The sequence below is a fragment of the Alligator sinensis genome, unplaced genomic scaffold (genome assembly GCF_000455745.1).
Source record: "Alligator sinensis unplaced genomic scaffold, ASM45574v1 scaffold74_2, whole genome shotgun sequence".
Lineage (NCBI taxonomy): Eukaryota > Metazoa > Chordata > Crocodylia > Alligatoridae > Alligator > Alligator sinensis.
This window is the reverse complement of record NW_005841931.1, coordinates 3,678,065-3,701,876: the sequence shown is the minus strand read 5'-3', so window position 1 is coordinate 3,701,876 and position 23,812 is coordinate 3,678,065. Positions and strand designations below refer to the sequence as shown.

General features: G+C 46.0%; 1 protein-coding gene across 1 annotated transcript in view; it reads right to left on the bottom strand.

Moving 5' to 3' along the window:
• The window catches only part of LOC102385418 (transmembrane protein 178B-like), a 45,922-nt gene that overhangs the window by 216 nt on the left and 21,894 nt on the right, over window positions 1–23,812 (bottom strand). The window contains exon 3 of the mRNA XM_025198885.1: window positions 798–906. Coding sequence (XP_025054670.1) covers window positions 890–906 — 17 coding nt within the window. The 3' untranslated portion in view covers window positions 798–889. The remainder of the gene's footprint in view (window positions 1–797; window positions 907–23,812) is intronic.

Sequence of the window (23,812 nt, the reverse complement as noted above, 5' to 3'; positions counted from 1 at the left end):
ATATTTGATCGCTTTGAATGAAGCAGCATAGATCTGGGATCATGAAGCTGAGTACAAACTAATTTACCTGATTTAAAGCTAGCTCAGATACTTGCACTCTGCCCTGCAGTATGCAGTGTAGACATACCCAAAAAACACTTGACGCTGAAGATTAAAGGTGTTCAAGGAACAGATCTTCTTTGCTTTAGATTATAATAAATTCTCAGGGCTTTATGACTTCCCCTGTCCCCATTTGGCTTTTATAACCTCACTGATAGGCACAACAACAAATGGCTAAAAAAACCACTGTATTTTGATTAACTTTGGATCGGACCCTAAAAACTCTTCCTTCTCTAGTCTGCCAACAAGCAAGGCCCCCCATGTACTCTGTGGCAAACTGAACCTAAACCCTGCAGAAAAAAACCCCACTTGACTTCTGTGGCACTCTGATGTGGTAAAGTGGAAATTACAGCAGTTGTATGTAAATTAAAAGACTGACCGTCATTATTAAATGAACCCTTAGAGTAAATAGCACAATCAGGACCCCATATTTTCAGTATGCCACAGAGTTTTGTATTGACCACATATAACCAAATCATGAAAGCTGCTAGGAACAAATCTGGAGGCTTTGGTACCTGGACAGGAGGCGGCAATTGGTACTTTGGAAACCTGGGGCAGCAATCTGGGATCATAGGATAAGTCAGTTAGCAGGCTAATTCTGCTCAAATGATCAGCAATGAAATAAAAAGTTAACAGATATGTTGCAACCATTTAGTTTCAGAATTCATGACCCGCTCTGGTGCAGGAGGGGTAGGTACCTCATACTTCTCCTGGAGCTCTAGTCCAAGTTGCCTGCAGGCTCAAACACACAACTCTGCACATGATTTACACCCAGTCAGTGTTTTCAAGGTCATCTCAATGTCATGGCTGGAAGAAAACATTTTTAAATGAAAGCTTCAGTTCAGAGGCACTGTCTTGCAATAAGGGTGGGGCAAAGGCCACAGCTGTGAAATTCCAGAAGTCAGTGAAGTTATTACATGATAGGGTTGACAAGAAGGCAAGTGCATATACGGCCAGCTCCTCAAAGTATCACCGGTTTATTTCACAACCGCTACTTGGCCCATACTGTTCCCACCAGAGTTGTTCTGGACTTGGTGCTCTCTGTTTGCATGGAAAGGAAGGGAAGAAAGTTAGACTGAACTGACACTTTAATACAGCCTAAACTCTCTGACACCCAACTGCTTCTTCCTGGTATTTCAAAGTGCGGCAAGAGATGAAATTTTATTTTAGAAATTAATGGAGGAAAAAAAACGTTCACAGCAGATAAGTAACTGGTGAAAATCCAGGTTGGATCCTTAAACTGGCATAAATTAGCACAGCTCTACTGATGTCAACAAAAATATAGCAATTTACTCAGGATGATGCTAGCCAATTGGCTCAAGTTTTGAAAGCTGGACATCTAAACTAGCCATTAGAAAGCCTTTTTTATTCCCCAGGTGCTGAAAATAACTGCCTCGGCTGCATCCCTGAATACAACATGAGGTGTAACAGCTATGTTTGCTAAGTGACAGACAATGCAGCATCCCAACACAGCAACAAAGCAGTGGCATTTTTTCACGAGCGTAAAGAATGGGTGCAATATTATCCTAAATGCAATGCAAAAATTCAAAGGGAGGGGAAAATGTAAAGCAATAAAATCCTCCAAAGGATCCCAATACCATCAACCTATAAACTGGTTTCAATACAGTAACACTCAAGTGCAGCACTGCAGAAAAGGTTGGAATGGCATGAAATTTTAGAAGCAATGCTGACAGCAGTTGAAAACAAGATTGGTTTTGAAGACCTGCCAGTGTTTCAGAACTTTGGAAAACTTTCTGCTTATCTATCACTTTTCTGTACTTCCCCTCCCTGTCTTTTTCTTTTTAAAAAAATAAAAGATTACTCCTAGAGACATTCACAAGAAAACAAGAACTTTGTTTTTAAGGAGTTTGTCTGATCCTCCAGCTGCTGCTTCATTTGAAGTAATTGACAATACAATTAGTTATTGTGTCACAGGCAGGCTTATAACTTTGAGTGATGAACAAGATGCACTTGGGGAAGTATGTGCCACCAGGTTTTATAGTAGCAAAGAGTATACAGAGAGATTAGTCATGGCAGAGCCTGGATTCCCATCTAGGAATAGGAGAACTGGTGAGGGGGAATGATGCTATTGGACGCCACATCTGCAGAAGTTCCCCAGAGTGTGAAGCAACAAGCCAATACTAAAGTATGCTTTCCGTTTGACACTGAAGCAGAATTTCATCTTCTTGCTCCTCCAATTTAAGACTCATAAGGTTCAACGCTAGCTGTGCCAGTTCTTGGTATTGAGATGTTTCAGGCAAGAGATTAAAATGATTTCCCCCAAACAGAAGCTTCCAACCTCCCATTTGAGACACAGTCCTAATCTCAGATCAGCTCACTTGAGACACTATCTACAGAGTCACTCACCCAAGACAGACACCTCTCCCCTCCCTGAAGTACAGGTCTCACTGATATGAGACCCTAAAGCCATCCCACAAAGATCAGTTCTCCCCAAATTTGACTTACTGATGTTGCCTGAAACAGGTAGTTCTTGAAAACTGGGACCCAAATCACAAAGAGTAACTCCTCCCCACTTCTTAGTACCAAAAGCTCTTCCCAGAAAAAAGTGACAAAGAGGCAATGCCTAAGTCCTCTACTCTTTCTCCTTTGGCCTCCTAATTCTACCAATATGCTCTCCAGTTCTTCTAGGACAGATCCTGGAGGGCTGTTTTATTAAACCATTCTGGTTCCCTAATGTAAGCAGTTCTCGACTCTCTTCGGATTAAAGAAGTCCCTTCCCCAATCAGCAGGAGTCCACAAATAATCCCCTCTCCCATTTTCCTTCATTCAGGGTCACAGGGTTAGGTTGCACTTTCCTTTGCGCATTCACCCTCCTTGCCCCAAGCAGGTCTCTCACAGGTCTATCTTCAAAGAGAATCACCTAAATCCTGACAACTTTTCCCAGCCTGCCATCTTCCTGACTACTGTTGGAGAACCTTTCTCCTGCATGCAAATCCTTCTTGCAAAATGAACTGGCACCCAATCTTAGCAGTGACACCAGGTCCAGGCTGGAAATTTAGCTACTTGCTGCAAAAGCAAGCCAAACTTTTGTGTCTTAGCCATCACAGCCCCATTTCCCCCTGTAACAGAGCTCATTTCTGAAGGATAAAGCCAACACAGTATTATCGATCTGTTGGTGGAATGTCTTCTGAACTGAAATACACATCTTAATTTAAAAGCATGCAAAGATTTTAATTATATTTCCTGCCTGCAATACTTGAAGGCATAAATACAGTAAGAGACTGCCATGGCTTTTATTTTATGGAAAATGAACTCATTGTGGAAAGGTGGAAGAGCATCAAGATTGAAAGGCATGATTATTTACTCTCCCAGTGTATGAGTACCCCTGACTGAGAATTTAACAAATAGCTTGAGCTTTTGCTGTTGCACAGCAGAGACAATAAGAAGCAAAAACAGATTCATTCATATTAAAAATAAAGATCTTGTTAACCTTATTAGTTGAAAAGAGCAGATGAGAGATACAGGAAAGATGTAATTGTAACAGTGGCCTTCCCCCTTAAGAGGGGGCAACCAGCCCTATTGAGTAGTGGCAGCTGTGGGAAGGCTGCTGATAAGGGAATAGCTCACAGAGTTTAAAACCCCAGAGAGTGGAACCACAGGGCAGTAACTGCAAGGAAATAGTTCATGTGCCGGAAACAGATGGTGTGTTGAACGATGGGCTGCGTGGAAGAGCCAGATGGCTGCACTAGAGCCTGAACTGCAGGGGTCCTCTCTAAGTGCCCACAACAAGACAATAAGGGTGTTTTTTGGGGGGTGTTGTTTTTGGTGGGCTTTTTTGCCCCCGTTTCATTGACTTAAAAACTCTGTTTATCAATATGTTCTGCCTGAGGAGTTCCTCAAGGAAGTAAAAGCCTTATGGGCAGAGCCTACAAGTGAGGGAACATGCCTACAGTAACATATGCAACCAATCCTACCCCCAGCGCGTACATGAATAAGAGTCATATCCAATGAAACAACTCAGAACCTTCTAATCAAAACCGTGTACTGGGGTGGAATAATTGGTATGGTCTAAAATTCCCTCTTCACCACCATGCAACAATAGCTAGCATTAGACTGCTTGTTTGAATGCCACAGCTTTGCAAGACAGGTTGGGGATAAGAGTCCTTCCATCAGTTCCAGCTTACCACAAAACCCTTCCAAGTAAGCAAAGCCTCTATAACCAAATTCAGGCTTTGCTCGCTTTTTCAGGAGAAGAACAATACTAATACAACAACCATCACCGATTCCAGCATGCCACACAGACACCAGGATAAAGAGGTCAGGACAGCACTACTCGTTAAATCCAATGTTCAACTAGATTAAAATATACAACACACCACTGGAGAAAAGCTATGAAGGTACCATGCCCTGGTGGCAGAAATGAAGATGTTTTAGCACCTGAAAAAGGTGAGAGTGGTACCAATAGCACTCTTTGTGAGTGGAATTACCATATTTACTCAAATACAAAACGAGTTTCCCTCCCCTTACCCCACCCTCCCATTGGCATGGGGGGAAAAGCCCTTCATCTTATAATGGCATACAACAAAATCTCACTAAATACATTGTCTGTCTATAAAATGTGGCCAAAAGCAGCATGTGCTCAGCAACGGAACTTTATTAAATGCAGCTAACGCTAAGCATGTCTATAAAACACAGGGCCCACATTGCGTAAATATGCTGATAGGGAGAGAGACTGCAGGAGAGGACAGTGTGTTCCAGAACCACCAACCCAGACCCCACAAACGCCACACAACCCCCCAACATACCCTACACACCCCCCACACACACAGCCACACATGCAATCACCTCTATATACAGTACACAAATATAAATCATGGCAAAATATTGTTTATAATAACATTCAAATATCTTATAGCAGGTGTTTGGCTTTTAGTGTACAATTCGTTTTTTTTCTGGTTCTAACATGGCAACTCCCCCCTTCCAAAAGGAGCATTTCTGAGGGGCAAAGGGAAGGACTTCTGGTAGCAAAGGTCAGGGGTTAGGGGTGGGACTTCTGGTCCCAAGATGGCAGCCAGGGGGCGGGGCACCTGTCAAGGGACAGGGCTACCCATACAGTCCTTGACAGCTCACCAAACCTTGTTAAGAGATCCTCCACCCAAAATAATTGCCTGCCCCTGCCCTACACTTACAAAACTTCACATATTGAGCACCTTTCTTTTACCAGAATTTCATATCGCAAAAACAACTACATATCCAAAAACATACAACTACATATATTAAACCCTTAAACAATATGCATCCACTTCCCACAAAAGAACCTCTTAACAAAACTCTTTTTCTTCATACAGAAACTCATCAAATATTATTACCTCAGTAACCACCTAAAACTCTCCACTCCTTCCATCAGTCCTCTCTGTTGATTTAGTGAAACAAGCCAAGGCAGGAGGTTGGACTTGATGACCTACTGAGGTCCCTTCTGACCCTAATATCTATAAACATGTCCAGTCCTTTTTCCTCCACTTCTCCACCTCTTCCTTGCCGTGATCAATGTAGTATTTCAGTTCATGCAGACCAAGCTTCAGGTGCTCTCCTTCAGTGAAAAACAACCCCTTAAACACCCAGAGGTTTCTTACTTTTCATAAACTAGTTTTATCACACGCTAAAAAAGTCCTTAATAATGCTACCTCCAGTCCCTTTGGTATGAGTCCATATAGTACCATCTCCCACGCTAAGAACAGGTTTATTTTGGTGACAGAAAGTGGCGAACCTTTTCTCACACTCCCTTTGCATATGTACACTTGCAAAACATGTCCCACCATGTCTTCTTCCCTGCACCTCTCCCTTGGGCACCTAAATGAGCTTAACAAGCCCCATCTGTGTTGCACTTCTCTCACTGGCAAGATATTTCCTACAACCATCCATGCTATATCAGCATGTTCCCCTTTTAGCTGTTGACCCATCACTGCTCCCCACACTTCCTTCACTTGTTCTTCTGTGAAGTTTCCCACCGGTGCCATTCTGTCTCTCTCCATATCTCTCTTCTCCCTGCATGCATCCTTCCATCCTGAAGTAATGAATTGGTGGTTGTCATTCCCATGGACTCTTCAAAGAGGTCTGATATATTGCCCATTTCCTCAAAATTGCAGCTGCGTGAAATCAGGTGACATGCACTGCTTTCCCCCACTCCCTTCATTACTGCCTTGCATATCAAGCATACGTATTTTGCATAGATGAACAATCCCAAGTTCAGCAGCCCCATCCCCCCATCTCTCTTGCTTTGTACAGTTCAGATCTAGCCCACCTTTCTCTTTTGGCATTCCAGAAGAACATAAGTATTTCCTTCTGAACTCTTGCTATCTGCCACCATGTAGCAAGAGTTCAGAGTTCAGTGCACCATGTAGCACTACAATTCCTGTATATAGAATAATTGGCAGTAGCACAGTCTTAACTGCTGCCACTTTTCTGGCAAAGGGCAGTGTCCTTCCAGATCATAACCAAAGCATCTGCAGTATCCTTGCTGTCACCTTTTCTCATGCTTTATTACCTTTCCTCTCAGTGTCCATCAGGATCCCTAACACTCTAATATCACTCTGTCTTATTTGAAGGCCCAACTTCTCCAAGTCCCTCCGGTTCCTTACTCCCATTATGGTGCTTTTCAATCTATTTAGTTTAGCCCCCATTGCTTCGCCATACTCTGATGTATGCTTTAGCACCCTTTCCACCAAAAGCCTCTCCTCTACCACACTTATATCATCAATGCATACTACACATTACCTCACTCCCTCCCGGTATCTTTACTCTGCTTATAACTTTGTCTTTTTTTATTCTTTGTGCTAATGGTTCCATGCTGCACACGTAGTAGTGGCAACAGGGGGCACCCTTGCCTCACCCCTGTAGGGATTTTAAAGGCTCTGCTTTGATGCCTATTAATTTGGGCTTGACTCTCCGCTTCTCTATACAGTAGTTTTATCCAACATATAAATTTCTCTGGGGTCCCATTTTTCCTAGCACTTGGAATATGTAATCATGATCCATTCTGTCATATGCTTTTCCTAAATCTAAGTTTGCCATAACTATGTTTGCTTTCCCTCTCTTGGATGTGGGAGTGTATCTCTGATCACTCTGATTGCTTTTGAGATCCTTGTACCTGGTACTACACATTAGGACTGCACAAAGGTATTGATTCAATTTGGAGGAGATTTGGCCTGATTCGGTGGCCAAATCTCCGAATCCAAATCGAATCAGGGGGCCAGTTAAAAGATCCAAATTGATTCGAAGCTCTCCAAATTGATTCAGAAAAGATTTGGAGAGCTTCGGTGTTTCAGGCAGTCCCTGCTGACTGCAGCAGGGAGCTGGACCTGGACTCCATGCTGGTAAGCATGGAGCAGGGGAGGGGAAGCTGGAGAAGGGGACCATGGGAGGACCCCTGCCTGCTCCCCCAGCACCCCTGAGTGGCCCCCAACCCCCACCCACTCTCATAGCCCCCCCATGGCTGCCCTGCACACCCCAGCTCCGAGTTATTTTAAAAAAGCCCTTACTCACCGGCTGCTGCCAAGTGAGGGCGATCCCCGCTGCTCCCTACTGCCCCACACTGCCATGAGGGCTCTGCCACAAGCCCCACAACCCGCGCCCGCTCTCCCAGCCCCGCCATATCTGCTCCGCCTGCCCCAGCTCCAGCCCTTTAAAAAAACCCAAAAAACCCAAACTCACCAGCTGCTGCAGCGACCTTGGGGGGTTCATGGCAGAGCTCCTCTTCTCCCTACCCCAGGCAGGAGCCAGTCAGTGGGTTTTTTGGGGGTTTTTTTTTTCCAAATAGCCAGGAGCTGGTGCAGGCAGGGCAGCCATTGAGAGTGAGTGAGGCATGGGGCCTGTGTGAGTCAAAGATTCAGCCGATTCGGCAGCAGCTGAATCTCTGAATCAGATTTGGCCAAATTGATTCAGGACAGTGATCCTAATCACCAAATCAAATCATTGTCCGCCAAATCGGCCGAATCTGAAGCAAATACTAGCTGCTTCACACAGGCCTACTGCACATACTTGATCTTCATGTATTATCTTCTGGATGTTTTTCCTCATCCTCAAAGCCAGCATCTTGGCCATTAATTTATAGTCCATATTAAGGAGTATAATCTAAGGAGTGTAATCGGTCTCCAGTTTTTCCAGAGTTCTTTCTCTGCTGTCTTGAAGAATAAGATCACAATGCCTCTTGTAAAATCTTTTCCTGCTCCTGTTTTTGCTACGTCCTCCTGTTCCTGCTATTTCCCATTTCTGCTATTTCCTCAAAAACTTCCACTCCCCCGTTTCTGCTATTTCCTCAAAAACATCCACTGTATCCCTTCCTACCCATGCCCAAAACTTCTCATAAAATTCTATAGGTGGTCTGTCTGCTCCTGGTGATTTCCCTCTTTTAAAGACTTTTAAGCACTCCTCCATTTCTACCCATGCCCAAAACTTCTCATAAAATTCTATAGGTGGTCTGTCTGCTCCTGGTGATTTCCCTCTTTTAAAGACTTTTAAGCACTCCTCCATTTATCTTTTCTTCCATTTTCTTTGCTTCCTCCTCCTCTACTTTCTCTTCAGTCTCTTCCAGCTAATTTCTCATCTTCCTGCCTGTTTCCTTCTTCTGATATAGCTCTTAATAAATCTTTTTGTTGCCTCTATCACCTCCTGCTTTTCCACCCAGGTACCACCTTCTTCCCACACTTTAACCATCTTCACTCTAGCTGACCACTCTTCATTTTCTCCCACCCAGGGTGCTTGTGCTAAAAACATTTTCTCTCTCATCTTTATTTTAAACCAGCTCTCTCTCTCTCGCCTTGTTTCTTCTAGTTCTTCTCATATCCGTCTTCCTTCTGCAGCTCCTGCATCTTTGCAGCTCTCTCAGGTCTTTCATTGTTTTCCCTGTCCTCTTCACCATCATCCACCATCCTCTGGTACTCTTAAAATATTTTTCAGTGCTCTTCACCCATCATACTGTCTCATGTATGCTTGACGCATCTCCTTATCTTGTAACAGTCACACATTTAATTTCCACATTCCCTTACCCCTTACAGGGCCCTTACTAAGACTCCATTCTGCTTCTATCACCCAGTGATCACTACCTGGTACATATATTGTCTCTTTCTTTCTTATCTCTATTTCTTTTGATACAAACATGAAGTCAACTTTTGATCGTTTCTTTCCATTGGGGTCAGTTCTAGTGAAAACTTTCTCCCTTTCCCACGCATCTCTTAGTGACTCTTCTTTAATTATATTTGTTAACAATCTGAGTGAACTGAAGTCCCACCTTCCCCTGTTTGCTCACCCATGTCAATTATGCAATTTCAGTCCCCCACAATTATCCACAGTCTCCTTCTGACCATGTGAAGTGCTAGCTTTCTAAGCATAGTCTGCCCCCACCCCATTCTGGTTAAATATATACATTGAAAACTTCCAATTCTGCTCTCCCAACTGAAATTATCATTTGCTGCTGTCTGCCACTGATGATATCTTCCACCTGCTGTGTTTTCACTTCTGGATTCTTGAACAGTATTGTCATTCCAGTCCCTTTGTTCTCATTTGTCCCTTACCACCACGATGGTCCCAATCTCCACCTCTTCTCAAAATGTTTATAATCCCTCTCCCCTGGTATACCACATTCTTGTAGGCAGATTATGTCTGCTTTTACTTGATTTACCATTTGTTCAGCTGTTCCCATCTTTTCCTTGTTAAGACACTCCTGACGTTAACTGAAGCTATAATCAGTGCAACTGTGCTTGTGTTAAACTAGTGTGCCTGTCAGAGTGGATAAAAACCAACAATTAAAAGAAAATTAAAAATGCATTTTTATTTTATTTAAATCAGAATTTTTTATTTAATTTTTTTTTGTTAAGATACTTCTTAAAAAATAAACTTATCCAAAGATAGCTTTAATTTATGTTAAAGCTCAAAGATATCATCATGGAATAGGGATTATAACTTCTAATTATATACTATTTGAGACAATATATTCAGGTATCCTTTTTAGAAGTTTTATAAACAGGTCACAACAGGCCATGGACTATAGGGGCCCAATCTTATGGGGTTCCCAGGAGCTCCTCTATAGTTTAGTAAAGATTAAAAAAAACACTCAACCCAATGGGACTCAGTCCTCAGTCTAGAAGATCCCATTAAGCTTCTCTGTGATGCTTAGCTTCAGCTCTCAAACTGTGGATTTGTGTCTCCAGAGATCATAGACAGACAAGGTTCTTTCGGTAGGTGTGATATCTTTTATTAGACCAACTAAATAGTTGGAAAAATTGTTCTTTGCAAGCTTTCAGGCACAAACGCCCTTCGTCAGACATAGGGAGAGTTTGTGTCTCCAGAGATAACATCCTTGTTAACAGCAGTATATGGAGATGAAAGGTAACAGACCTGATCAGTCACCCACCCATCAGCCCTCTTGTCTCTCTGCGAGTTTGTGTACACACAGTCAAGCCCTTACCTTTCTCTAAGTGCAAAATTTCAAGTTAAATGAATAAAGGATATCAAATAACAAGAATGCATTTTTTGTAGAAAACAATTATTAAATTGAGGCTTCCTGACCAGTGATTAAAGTCATAATTTAAATCAAAGCTATCCCAGTGCCTGTCCCTTTAAGGATGGTCTATGCTGATGCTCATTGCGGTCAACTCTATCCTCTACCCCTCTTTCACATGCCTGTTGCTCTTGCAAGCTGCCTTATCACTTTTGTATTTAGGAAGGGTTCAGTTTTCCCACCGCCCCAATGCTTCCCACCCCCTACCCTCCACCGAAGGCTAGAGCCCAGAGGAGTTAATAATAGCTGCAGGAAGCTGTTCTCCAGCTCCAATTCACCTCCCTCTGATCAGGTTTCTTTTTCCTGACTTTGTCCCTGCACTTTCTTCCTTTTCCCTGGCTGTCTCTCTGGCTCGTTCCTTGCACCATTTCCCCTTCTGTTGTCTGCTGGGTTTCTTCCTTCTGCCCCTTCCCAGTCCATGTCTTTGGATCCTTTGTTTACTGTCCCCTACTCCTATACCATTTTGCCTCCAGGTCTACCTTGTGCATTCTCTTTTACAGAGATTCCCCTTCCTCCTGTCTCTGTTTCTCCTCTCTACCATTTCTATCTCAGTCTCTTCCTCCTGCCTCTTCTTCCTAACTGTCCCTTTCTGATTCTTCTGGTTCCTTGGGGGTTTGGTTGCAAAAGCTGTTGGGCACCTATGGTACAAGTGTCCCTACTCCCCGCAAACAAAACATTTATGAACTCCTAGCACTCTGATGCTCTGTGCCCCATCCCTTCACACCTGTAACAGTATGAGGGAACACTATGCAGACAGGCGCCCTTCCTTCCCACAACTGCTACATTGCTTTGGTTGCTCATGGTATATTATAAAACCCAAATCTGGCCTTATCTGCATTCATTTGATATTAATACTGCTTGAGCCCTCCACGACCCCGTCCAAATACCATATTTGTCCCTAACTTTCTCACTCACAGAACTCCTTACACATATTTTTCCAGATACCTTTCTAAGTCTTCTGCCTCTAATATATCCATATACATTTGAACAATAATCACACTGTCCCTTGACTATTCTGCTGCTACAAATGTTAACCCTTTTAATTCCTCCCTCCCCCCATCCTCTGCATGTCTCCCAAAATTGATCATACCCTTCTTTGTTACAATAAGTCAGTTGTCACGTCTGTCAGCTGGAGAAAGCAATCTTGCTGGTGAAGTGTTCCATCTGTACCCCCACTATCTTGAACAGTACCTTCTCCACAAAACTGTATCTGTTCATCGGCAATCCCTTCTGCACCCCATCACTGGTTAACACTGCCCTTATCCAGTCTCTGCTCTAGACCAGCATCCCACAGTGCCTCTTCTGCATCTCCCCACCATGCCACTTCCAGTGGGTTGACCTTACATCATGCTCCCGACAATCCTTCTCCATCTGTTACTGCTCTTCTCTGCTCCGGTCATTCCTCTGGCCTCATCTCTCTCACCACCCTCTTCTTTGCTGCTGCTTCTGTTGCTGTCTCTGCTGTTGCTCCTGCCTTCATTTTTGCTGTCTTCTTTCCTCTCCACTTTTCCCCCTTTATCCACTCTCCCTCTGGCTCCAGACCTGTTTCCACTCTTAATTTTTCTTTCCACTTCCTAGTTATCAGCCACCTCTGCCATTGTTTTGGGCTTTGGGTTTCCTTCCTCCACTCCTGCCATCCTGATGCTCTGTTAATCTCTTTCTCTGCCCTTAAGGCAACAGTCAGACTCTCAGCTGATCACTTGATCTTGGCCAAAAGGCCAAGATGCTGATGTGAATCTTTTTATTATTATTATACTCAACATAGGGTTAGCATATTTCCAGGTCCAAAAAAGAGGACACGGGGGGGGATATGCTGCTGCCCCTGCCCTGCCCACTCTGCCTCTGCCCACTCACTGACAAGACAGCCCCCCTGCCCTGCAGCTGCCCCTCACTCCTAACCCATCAACCCCAGCCCTGCCAGTGCCCCTCACTCCCAAAAAGCAGTACCCTGACCCTGCCAGTGCTGCTCATTCTGGCCTGCAGCCCCTGCCCCTTGCCCAGTGGCCCTCACTCCCCACCCTCTGTGCTCTGCTCCCTGCTGCTTCCGATCGCCCTCCTCCTGCTCCCACCAGCAGAGCAAAGCAAAATCACAAATTCAGCTCCCGACCCCGCAGGCACTACACTGGGTATTCTGGGAACTGTAGTTCTACCTAGTGGTGGACATAATGAAAACAGACCAGGGGAAGGAAATCCCAGACATTTGGCTTGCATTTAAAAAACCCACCTGGAACACAGCACATGGGGCCAAAAAAGAGGATACGTCTGAGAAAACCTGGATGTATGGTAACCCTACTCAACATTTTATTATAAAAACAAAACCTCTTATACATATTGACAAACATCAAACATCGTATCATACAACAAGGCCTCATAATATACTAACTCTTCCTCATCTCTTAGCAGTTTACATTAACATTATCTTGTCCCACAACTGTCGCCCTTCCTACCCTCCCCTCTCTCTCACACCGCTATCTCAGGCACTCCTCAAGCGAATACATATTTTCATTTAGTTTTTTTCCACATCTCCTCCCTCTTACTCTCATCTTCCTCCTCCTCAGCCCTTTGCATGTAATATTTGAGCTCAAATGGGACTAGCTGTAAACATTCGTTCGTAGTAAAATCCATTCCCTTCATGATCAACAAGTTCCTCACTTTGCATAGTGCTGCATTAACACAGATCACTCATGCCCATTAGTGGTGTACAAAGCGGGCCCTATTCGATTCGGATTTGGCCCGAATCAGGGACAATGATTCACTTAATTGATTCGGATCACTGTCCCTGATTCAATTTGGCCAAATCTGAATCTGAAGATTCGATGCTGATTCACAGAATCAACGATTCAGACACAGACACAGCTTTAAATGTTTTTTTTTACATACCTGGAGGTACCAGCGCAGCTTGTGAATGCTGCGATGCTGGGGCACGTGGAGTGTCCCACAGGAGTGTGTGGGAGCTGCACTCCATGATCGGCCGTGGGGGGACCCGCGGGAGGGCTCGTGCCCTCCAGACCCACGAGCTAGAGAGGTGCAGGCCCCCCCCGCACAATCCCCGACGGACCCAGAAGTGCTCCTAGTTCACTTCCGGGTTTGCTGCTGAGCGCACTGGAAAGCCCACCGTGCTTCTGTGGGACACTCTATCCACCCCAGCATCGCAGCATTCACAAGCTGTGCTGGTACCGTGAGGTATGTAGAAAAAACATTTAAAGCTGTGTCTGTGTCCGAATCTTTCCGAATCGATTCAGAGGGCTCCAATTCAATTTAGAGAGATTAAAGGGTCCTTTGATTCGATTTGGATTCAGAGATTTGGCCACTGAATCAGGCTGAATCTCCGCCGAATCGAATCAGGGAAACCAGCCCTTTCAAACTTCGTACTTTAATAAAATGTTCTGTTCTTCCTAATATAGAAGCAGTTTCCAAGCCCACTGCCCCTTCCACCTTGTCCCATATAGGCCCATCCTCCACAGCGATTTCTCTGTCCAAAATCTGCAAAATCTCCCACTTTCCTGCTTCCTTCCAATGCTTCCCTATTCACCATTCTAACAGTGTGCATAGATAAACATCTCTATGTCTGGTAGCTCCCACCTTGCAAACTCTCGTCCCTTATATAATTCCTTCCTGACAATCCGTTCTGTTTTAGAACCCCAGAAGAGCATGAAAATCAGTCTCTGGGTTTTCCTGCTTTGAATCCAGGATGGAGGATATACTACACCCACAAACACAATGGGTAGCATCACCTTTCCTGCATATAATAAACCTCTTGTGCTCCAAAACTCTAATTTTTTTCTAATCCATGACCCTCTCTCTTCCCATGCTTTTGTGCCTTTCCCTTCTATATCAAGAACCACCCCTAAGATTTTTATCTGATTAACTACCCTCATGCCAAACGTCCCTAGATCTCCCCAATTTCCAGTCTCCAACATCTTGCTCTTATCCTTGTTTACTTTCACCCCTGAAGCTTCCCCATAGTCTTACATATGTTTCAGGATTCTCTCTAATGAGACTGTATCTTGCATCATCACATTAATGTCATCCATATACAGCGAGTGTTTCACTCCCTTCTCCCCGTCCCTTATCCTCTGTGCCAGAGGTTCCATGGCGCATATAAAGATCCCACTGGGTGACAAGAGGCACCCTTGCCGCACCTGTTTGTATCTGAAAGGCCTGACTCAAGCTTCCCTTCACCAGGATGACTCTGTGCTGTGCCATACAACAGTTCCACCCAGCCTACCAACTTTTCCAGAAATCCCATTTTCAGCAACACTTCATATCACTCAAAGTTTCCCTGGGTTCATTGTCCCACTCATCCCAACTCCATTCGCCTCCCTCTTCTGGATTTCATCATGCGGCTCTTCCTCTCTGGTTCCTGCTGCCGCTTTCTCCAGTCCGGCTGCTCTCTGTCTTCTTCTTGTCACTCTTCTTCTGGCTTGCTCTTCCCTGTGTAGTTTCAGCTGCTTTCATTTTCGCCTTCATTCTCATGCATTGCTGCACCAGCTTCCAGTCAGATTCCAGCTCTCAGCCTGAATTTCCACATTTGTGCCCGTGCTGCATCTGGTCTCTTCTCTCCTCCAATCTTTGCTTCTCTGCTCACTAGTATCCACAGCCACAGCCATCTCCCCACCCTTTGCTCCTGCCTCTCAGGTTGTCAACCAAGGTTGCAGGGCAGCAGTCAGGCTTCTGCCCAGATGCCACACTTAAGCTGAGCCCACAAGAGGCTGAGAAGCAATATGATGGGAACCTAATGCTAGGACAGGCTAATGCAACCCATTTATATAAGACATACACTAGTGCCCATTAAGTGCAATCCCCCTCGTCACCAACTCTTTTTTAAGTCATGGTGGCCACGACATTGCATATAGTTCACCCAGAATCCCCTTGTCATGGCCTCTCTCACCTTGGCTCATATGATTAATGTGGCCCAGCCCTCCATGAGATGAAGTCAAACCAGGTTGCCCTGTACCTCATCTACATGTACATTTTTTGAGCATCCTAGGATTTGTGACAAGAACACCCAGTTCCAACCATGAGTTGGGGCTAATTACCACGTGGATCCTTTGTGGGGGGAATATCTAGAGTACACACACATACCAAGCAGTACTGAGCTGTGGGGTCACCACGGAGGGTAGGGCCGCACTAATCATACGTGCCAGACAGGGAGGGCATGACAAAGGGATTCTGGGTAAACTGTATGTAATGTTGTGGCTAACCATGGCTTGAAATGCTGTTGACTCTGGTAGGGCCCAGCCCAGTGAACCATATTGTAAATCATGAGCCTTTTGGCTTTGGACTAATACCATGCATAGTTTATAGTAGATATAAATATGTACCAAAGTGCTGCTCAAAAGTATGTTTATGCAACGCCTGCGCTAAAACTGGCAGCTGTTTCAGAAAAAGGTAACATGCATCAATTCTGGATTAACTAAGTGCAGGGGTGTGTTGTTGTCTTTTGCAAATGAAGACTACCACATCCAGTAGGGGGAAGGGGAAGAAGAGAGAAAAGAAATTAAAAAGAAACAGGGAAGGAAAAAAAGACAAAAGGAAAAAAAGGAGAAAAGAGAGAGAAGAAGGGGAAAGAAAAGAGGGGGGGAGGTTTAGAGGCTAGATTACATGGGCACGTACGTGACTTATCAACCTGGTCTTTGCCTTGAACAGTCTGCTGCATCAGGGGCAGGAAAGCGATGAGGACCGGGTACAAGAGGTTTTCATTTCCTGGCCATGCATTTCCTCATTGCTTCTGCCGTGCATTGCTGTTCGAAGGCCAGTGCTCTGTCCTGGACAGTCATGAGCAATTTGCTCCCATGATTCTGGGTCGATGCCAAAACTCTTTAGGGACATCTTTAGGGTGTCCTTGTACCACTTCTTTGGTGCGCCATGAGAGCATACTCCATTTGACAGTTTGCCGTAGAAGATTTTCTTTGGCAAATGAGTGTCAGGCATTCTTGAAAGGTGACCAGCCCATCTTAGATGTGCCAGTTTCAGTAGAGTGCGAATACTGGGGAGCAGATGATCTTCTGAGCACCTCAGTGTCCAGAATCTTGTCCTGCCACTTGATCTTTACTATCTTTCACAGGCAGCACACGTGGAAGTGGTTTAGTTTCTTAACATGGTGCTAATAGATGGTGGTCCAGGTTTCACAGGGGTAGAGGAGGGTCGGAAGAATGATGGCTTTGTATACCTTCAGTTTCATCAACATTCCGATGCTTCTGCCATCTCAGACCGATTTACGGAGTCTGCTGAAGGCCACGCTAGCTTTCACTAGTCTCATTTTGACTTCATTGTCAATGTGGACAGCATGGGACAGTTTGCTGCCTAGATAGACAAACCTGTCAACCATCGACAGTTGCTGGCCTTTAACTGAGACGTGTGGTTCCTGGAGTGTTGTGCCAGGTGCAGGTTGAAACATCACCTTGATCTTCTTTGTGTTCATGGTGAGTCCGAAGTTGCCACAAGCTGACGAGAATAGATCCATGTACCATAGCATGTCAGTCTGTAAGCCTGAGCATAACACACAGTTGTCAGCAAAGAGGAAGTTGTGAAGCACGGCTGTCTGGACTTTGGAGCTCACTCAGAGCCTGCACAGGTTGAAGATGTCTCCGTCAAAATGGTACCTGATCCCTATACCAAAGTCATCATCTTGGGAGGCATCCAAAAGCATGGCAGAGAATACCATGCTGAAGAGGGTAGGTGCAAGCACATAGCCCTGCCTGATGCCATCTGTGACTGGAAAGGGGTCAGAGTATTTGCCAATTGCAAGGACACGTGCTATCATGGAACTGTCAAACCATATTGTTGAATTTTCCGGGACATCTGTACTTCTGCATGATTTCCCAGAGGCCTTTGCGGTTCACCTTGTCAAAGGCTTTGGTTAGGTTGATGAACATGAGGAGAAGGTCGACATTCTGTTCCTGGCACTTTCCTTGAAGCTGCCAGGCCACAAACATCATGTCGGTGGTGCCGCATCCTTTTCTGAAGCTGCATTGGCTCTCAGGCACTAGGTTGTTTAGATGGTCAGTCAGCCGGTTGAGGAGGACCCTCGTGAGTATCTTGCCGGCAGTTGAGAGGAGGGAGATGACCCTGTGGTTGTCAAAGAGTTGGTGATTTCCCTTCCTCTTTTACAGGTGGACGATGGAGGCATCCCTGAATTCTTGAGGGACCACCTCCTGCGTCCACATACTGTAAAAGATCTCGGTTAGTTTCTCCATGAGGTCGTGACCACCTGCTTTGCAGAACTCCGCTGGAATTGCGTCGGCTCTGGGAGCTTTGCCACAGACATTTGTTGTATGGCTTTTTGGACTTCTGCGATTGTAGGCAAAGATTCAAGCAAGGTGTTGACGGCAATTTGAGGCAGCTTGCATATGGTGCCCATGTTAACAAAGGAGGTCTAATTGAGGACGGCGCTGAAATGTTCAGCCCATCTCTGGAGGATCTGGGCTTTGTCAGTTAGCAGTGTGCTCCCATCGGCAGACAGCAGAGGGGAGGATCCGAGGACCTGCAGACCACAGACAACCTTTAGGATATCAAAGAACTTCTTTGCATTTTTTCAGTCAGCATAAATGCTGGATCTCATCTGCTTTGTTCTTCAACCATGTGTCCTGCATCCCTCACAGCTTGCATTGAATGGTCTTCTATATCAAACTACAGGCTTGTTGTGCTGACATGGACTTAGCATAGAGGTAGGCTCTGTAAAGACATTGTTTCTCTTCCAGCAGCTGTTGTATCTCCTCATCATTTTCACTGAAGCCGTCTTGATGTCTGTGGATGCTTGGTCCCAGGGTCTCAAGAGCTGCAGAGTGTATAGCTTCACAAAGTCACTTTCAGTTGTCTTCAATGGAGCCAGAATAGAGTGGTGCAGTGTGAAGCTGATCCTTCAGATGGTTCATAAAAGACAGCCTGGTGCTGTCATTTATTAGCCCAGCAGCGTTGAGGCGCTTCAGTCCACTTCCACTTTGTGGACGCCATCTAGTTTGAATTGTGATCTTTAGTGAGGAGATGAGTTGATGATCAGTCCAGTATTCAGCGCTACACATTGTTTTGGTTACATGGACATCGTGTCTGTCCCTCCTTCAGATGATGACAGTCGATAAGATGCCAGTGCTTAGAGTGAGGGTGCATCCACGATGTCTTCTTCTGGTTGGGGAGACGGAATACAGTGTTAGTAACTAGGAGCCTGTGTTCAGCACATACTCTGAGCGCCCCCTGAGAGCACAGATGCACCTCCTGACAGGCAGGGCTCCCCACTTAGGCTATTGGTGGGGGGGGGGGCAGGCAGGAGCATCAGTGCCCCCCTGCAAGTGCTGGCCGGGGAGTGGGGGTGCCAGATGAAGCAATTGGCAGCAAGGGACCCCGGGGGACTTCCCCCCCCTCCCCCCCAACTCAGGTGGCACCAGTCACCCATGCTTGGCAGTAACAGTCAATCCTGGTGCTGAAGTCACCAAAGAGGATGAGACTGTCAGACTTTGGTACAGCAGCGATTATGGAGTGGAGGTCATCATAGAACTGGTTCTTCACTTTGTCGGAGTTGGTCATGGTAGGGACATACGCACTGAAGAAAGTGGAGCACTTTTTGCCAAGCAGGGGGAGCTTGAGCACCATCAGTCGGTCATTCATTCCCTTGGGCAGGTAGGTCAGCTTCTTGACACGGCTTCTTGACAAGGCTGTTTTGTATAACAAAGCTGACACCTGCTTCCTATTTGGCTTCATTATGTAGCATGAACTGAACTAATGTAGCTGATGTTAACATAGAGTGTAATAATAGTGAAATGTAATCATGTTAGTCTTGTCCTGTAAGCAACTTGAAAACTCCATTTTGTATCCTTCTGCTTGACATAAGTGAATGAACTCTGCATAGCTTTTATGTACGAGTATGTATAAAAGGGTGAATGGTGAGAGAATGGCATAGAGACGGGAAAAGAAGATTTAACTTTATGTAAGCAACAAGGCGCCAAATGTAAGTTACCAGTCAGTAAACTAATTAATGAATGGCTGAAGAATCCCTTTTAGGCCTAGGGCACAAAGAAGATAATGAGGAGAAGAAATGCACCCATCCTGCCAGACGGGCAGCAAAAACACTCCAAGTCTAAGATAAGCTGAAGACAAAAGAAAAACAACCACAAAAACAGAAGCTGGGTATGGAAAAACACCAAAGCACTGAAACAAAGGATGCCAATCCCTATAAAAGAACACTTTGAAAATGCCAAGTTGGGTGAGTCTCTTTCTCTACTGCTGTTTCATTGGAGCACAGATGCATCTGTTCACCCCGCTCCAGCTGTTATCTTCAAATCTGCTATCTTCAAATCATCATCATCTACTCAATAAGTCTGGGTTGGCCACCCTGGGCTGATATTGAGCAACTATTGCTGGTAACTATATCTGGTGTACGTGTGGATGAAATGGTTGTTTTGTGCATGGGTATGCCTGCGTGTAATGATGTGTATGATGATTTGTGTGCGTTTGTATGAATGGTGTGCCCAACCCTCTATGTCTAACTCATGTGATCAATAAATGCGGCATGTTACCTTATCCTCCTTTATAATGTCTCGCTTGTGATTTGAGCAATTGGCAATTTGAGTAACAGTTGCCATGACCACTCCAGAAGAATGTGTTACCAGCTTTTCCTTCTGTGAGCTGCTTTTCGTCAGGTAGGTGGGTCTCACTGACAACAGCAATCTGGATGTTGTATCTGTCTAGTTCTCTCCCAATGAGGGCAGTTCTCCTTTCAGGTCTGTTGGTGTTTTAGTCGGTCAGTGTACGTACATTCCACGAATCCAGCTTAAGAGAGACTGATTTCTTTCCTTTTCGACCGTTGTAGCGGGACCCCTGCCAGCCACAGTTTGCTTGCCAGAGTGAGGTGAAACAGACAATGTTTGGGGCATCTTTTTTAGCCCCTTCTTCATTCTAGGAAGTGAAAAGTGTGGTCCTGAATAGGGCTGCTCAATCACTCAGTGGTCTACCAAGTTCTACTGCTGCTTCTGTCCAGTAGAAAGTGACCCAAAGCCCTGCACCACCTGTGTGCAGGTTTGCAGCTACAGCTTCTAGTGTGTCCGCTGGCCCATCACCCAGGCCTTGTGTTGTATGCGAGTTGCGTGGGATTTAGATTTAAGTAAGGAAGAGTTGCACAGCATCGGCCTCACTCTCTCATCAGAACCAACAGTGGCAGGACACTGTCAAGACAGCTGGAGATTGGCCTAGATGCAGCAGATGATCAGGACATCTTTTGTGCCTTGTCCTGCTCTGCGCAACCCACAGCACGGTGCTGTACCGCCATCAGGGCCACTGGACCATACAAGGGTCTTGTCTTCCCAGTCAGCCGGAGTCAGACTTTGCATGCAGGGATAGGCATGTCCCTATCCCCCCAATGGTCTAAGACTGACCAGGTATCCTCACCTGGTTTGGCCCACCCGTTGAGGCGGTTTACCTGGGTGTGACCACTGTCACAGGCAGACAGCTACTTGGAGCCACAGGTGAGAGCTGAGTGCTGGTGAAGACCAACAGAGGAAGAGTCACCCAGGCGAGCGCAACGTACTCTTTCTCTGGAGGTGCTACCTCTCCCAGACAACCCAGACACCCAATGCATATAGGGTACTATATGCAAATAGCTATAGCCATGTTTAATTTCAAGGTTTTCAAATTTTCTCCTTACTTCCATGTGCTTAGGGAGAGCATGGTCTAACAATAAGAAGAGTGGGAAGGGGCTGCCAGGGGAAAAAGTTGGGGCAGGGAAGCAGAGAACTAAGGGCTCCCTCCCTTCCGCCCAGATTTATTTTTTCTGCTGTAGCAGTGGGAAGGAGACATATTCAAGGCAAACCTCCAATAATTAGATTCCATCCCTGGAAAATTGTAACTAATTCATACACTTTCCACATATAGAATCTAATTATTGGGGGGTTGTCTTATAATCAGGGTCATCTTTTATTTGAGTAAATATAATATATTAAAGTAATCTCTGAAGGCCTTAAAAATTGGATAGGAAGAAAACCACCCCACTCATTCAAAAAGTTGTGCACCTGTGATTGACCAAATTGCAAGAGAAAATAATCTGAATTTTACACCAAAAGAAGTCACCGATTCATCAACTCTTGAATAAAGCTACAAATATCTCATCATTTTAGGACATATCTCCATCAGCAACACAGATATTAAAAAGAAAACTATGTCAGAACATAAAAGGCTTTATCAGCCATATCCAACCATAACCTCTTCTGGGTAACTAATATCTTAACCATCTCAGGCATATCTTACACTGCTGGTATAGTAGATTGGACTCTGAAGGAACTGATACAGACAGATTTACCAGAAAATAACTGACCACATATAGAGATTTATATCTTAAAGCACATGATGGAAACTGTACCTAGGCAGAAAAGATAAGAAAGTGGATTTCCAAGTACTTAAAAAAATTTGTACTCGGATGGTATTATACTCTTTCCAACTACTGAAAAGAAGTAATGTACCAGGTTTTAAGTTAGCAAGGGAAGACAGTACTGTGGAAAAAGGCATGAAGGAAACCCAAGCAAAATCTGAAGGAAGTTTTAAGCACTGGGAAGCCAAGCCCCTGCATGGAAAAATATTGAAAAAAATGAAGATTATTTTAAGTGGCTATAAACAGCCCACTTAAAAATGTCAGTGGAAGCCCTCATTAGACCTGAATGAGGCAAGGCTCTTCACACAAACTGCGAGGATTCCATGTTTGGAAAAATCAGTGAAACCATCAGAAAATGCAGAAGAAAGCAGAGATTATAATGCATACTGTCAGTGAAACATCAATGCTAGCAAAAAGCATGCACCAGGAAAGTTATAACCAAAGCCCTTCCTGGAGACCCGTGGCCAACATTTTTTTCCTAGAGCAACAGTTCCCAAACTGTGGGTCACGACCCCAAATGGGGTTGCAACATCAATGGATGGGTCACGATAAACAGGGATCTGGGTAGGAGGGAGGGTCCTTCCCTGCTGGCTGTTGTTGGGGGGGAGGGGGATGCCGATCCCTGGCTCCAAGGAACAGATTGGGGGGGGCGGGGCAGGGGGTGCAAGGCCAGCACCACTTCGTCCCTTCTATTATGGCAGCACTCCAGTCCCCACCGTCCCCCTCTCCCTACACTCCTCAGTCCCCACTGTCATGGCAGCGCTCCACTCTCTGTCTGTGTAGAGCACTCTGTCTGCCAAGACAGCCAATCAGAGTGCAAATAAAGTGTTACGGATAGACAGACAGACAGAGTATGGGTTACATGCAGCCTGCAAGTGGTTAAGTTGCAGCCCCCAGGCTCCTGTTTGGCTACCACTTCCCCTATCACTGGCACCAACAGCAGCTGGGGGCTATGGACACCACCCCCCAACCCCCCCCCCCTGCACCTTTTCTAGCTGCTGCTTCCTGTGCCTGTCCAGAGTTCCCTCTAAGGTGCATGCATGCGGGGCTGCGCATGAGTAAAAGTTTGGCCGTGCACAAACTTTTTCAGGCCATGCACCCTTCGGGAATGGAGCTAGGCCGCAGCGTAGGACACTTAGTAAAGGTAAGCTCCTCCGCTAGGCGGAGGCGGGGGCTGGTGTGGGCTCTGCCGGCTCTGGGGAACTGCTCCGCTCCCCCGCATCGCCTAAGGGAGCGAGGTCGCACGTGGAGTCAGGGCCGAGGAGTGTAGCACTTCCTGAAGCTGGCAGAGCAAGGGAGCCCGTGCCAGCTTCCAGCCCCCAGCGGCGCCTCAGTGAGGGCAGGCAGACTCCAGGCCCAGGCCCCAGCCCCACAGGCTCCAGCCCTCCAGCCCCCGCCCCCCAGGCTCCAGCCTCCCAGGCTCCAACCCCCCAGGCTCCAGCCCCTGCCCCCCAGCCTCCAGCCCCAGGCCCCAACCCCCCAAGGCCCCGCTGCCTGCCCCAGGGCCAGCTTCCAGCCCCCAGCGGCGCCTCAGTGAGGGCAGGCAGACTCCAGGCCCAGGCCCCAGCCCCACAGGCTCCAGCCCTCCAGCCCCCGCCCCCCAGGCTCCAGCCTCCCAGGCTCCAACCCCCCAGGCTCCAGCCCCTGCCCCCCAGCCTCCAGCCCCAGGCCCCAACCCCCCAAGGCCCCGCTGCCTGCCCCAGGTGAAGAGTGAGGAGCTTACCTTTTGTAAGTGTCCCACGCCACACCGAAGCAGCGCACTCATTGACCGCTACTCCTTAGAGGGCACATTGCTCCTGTCCCAGGGGGCAGGGAAGTTCAGTTCACAGCAAAGGGAATGG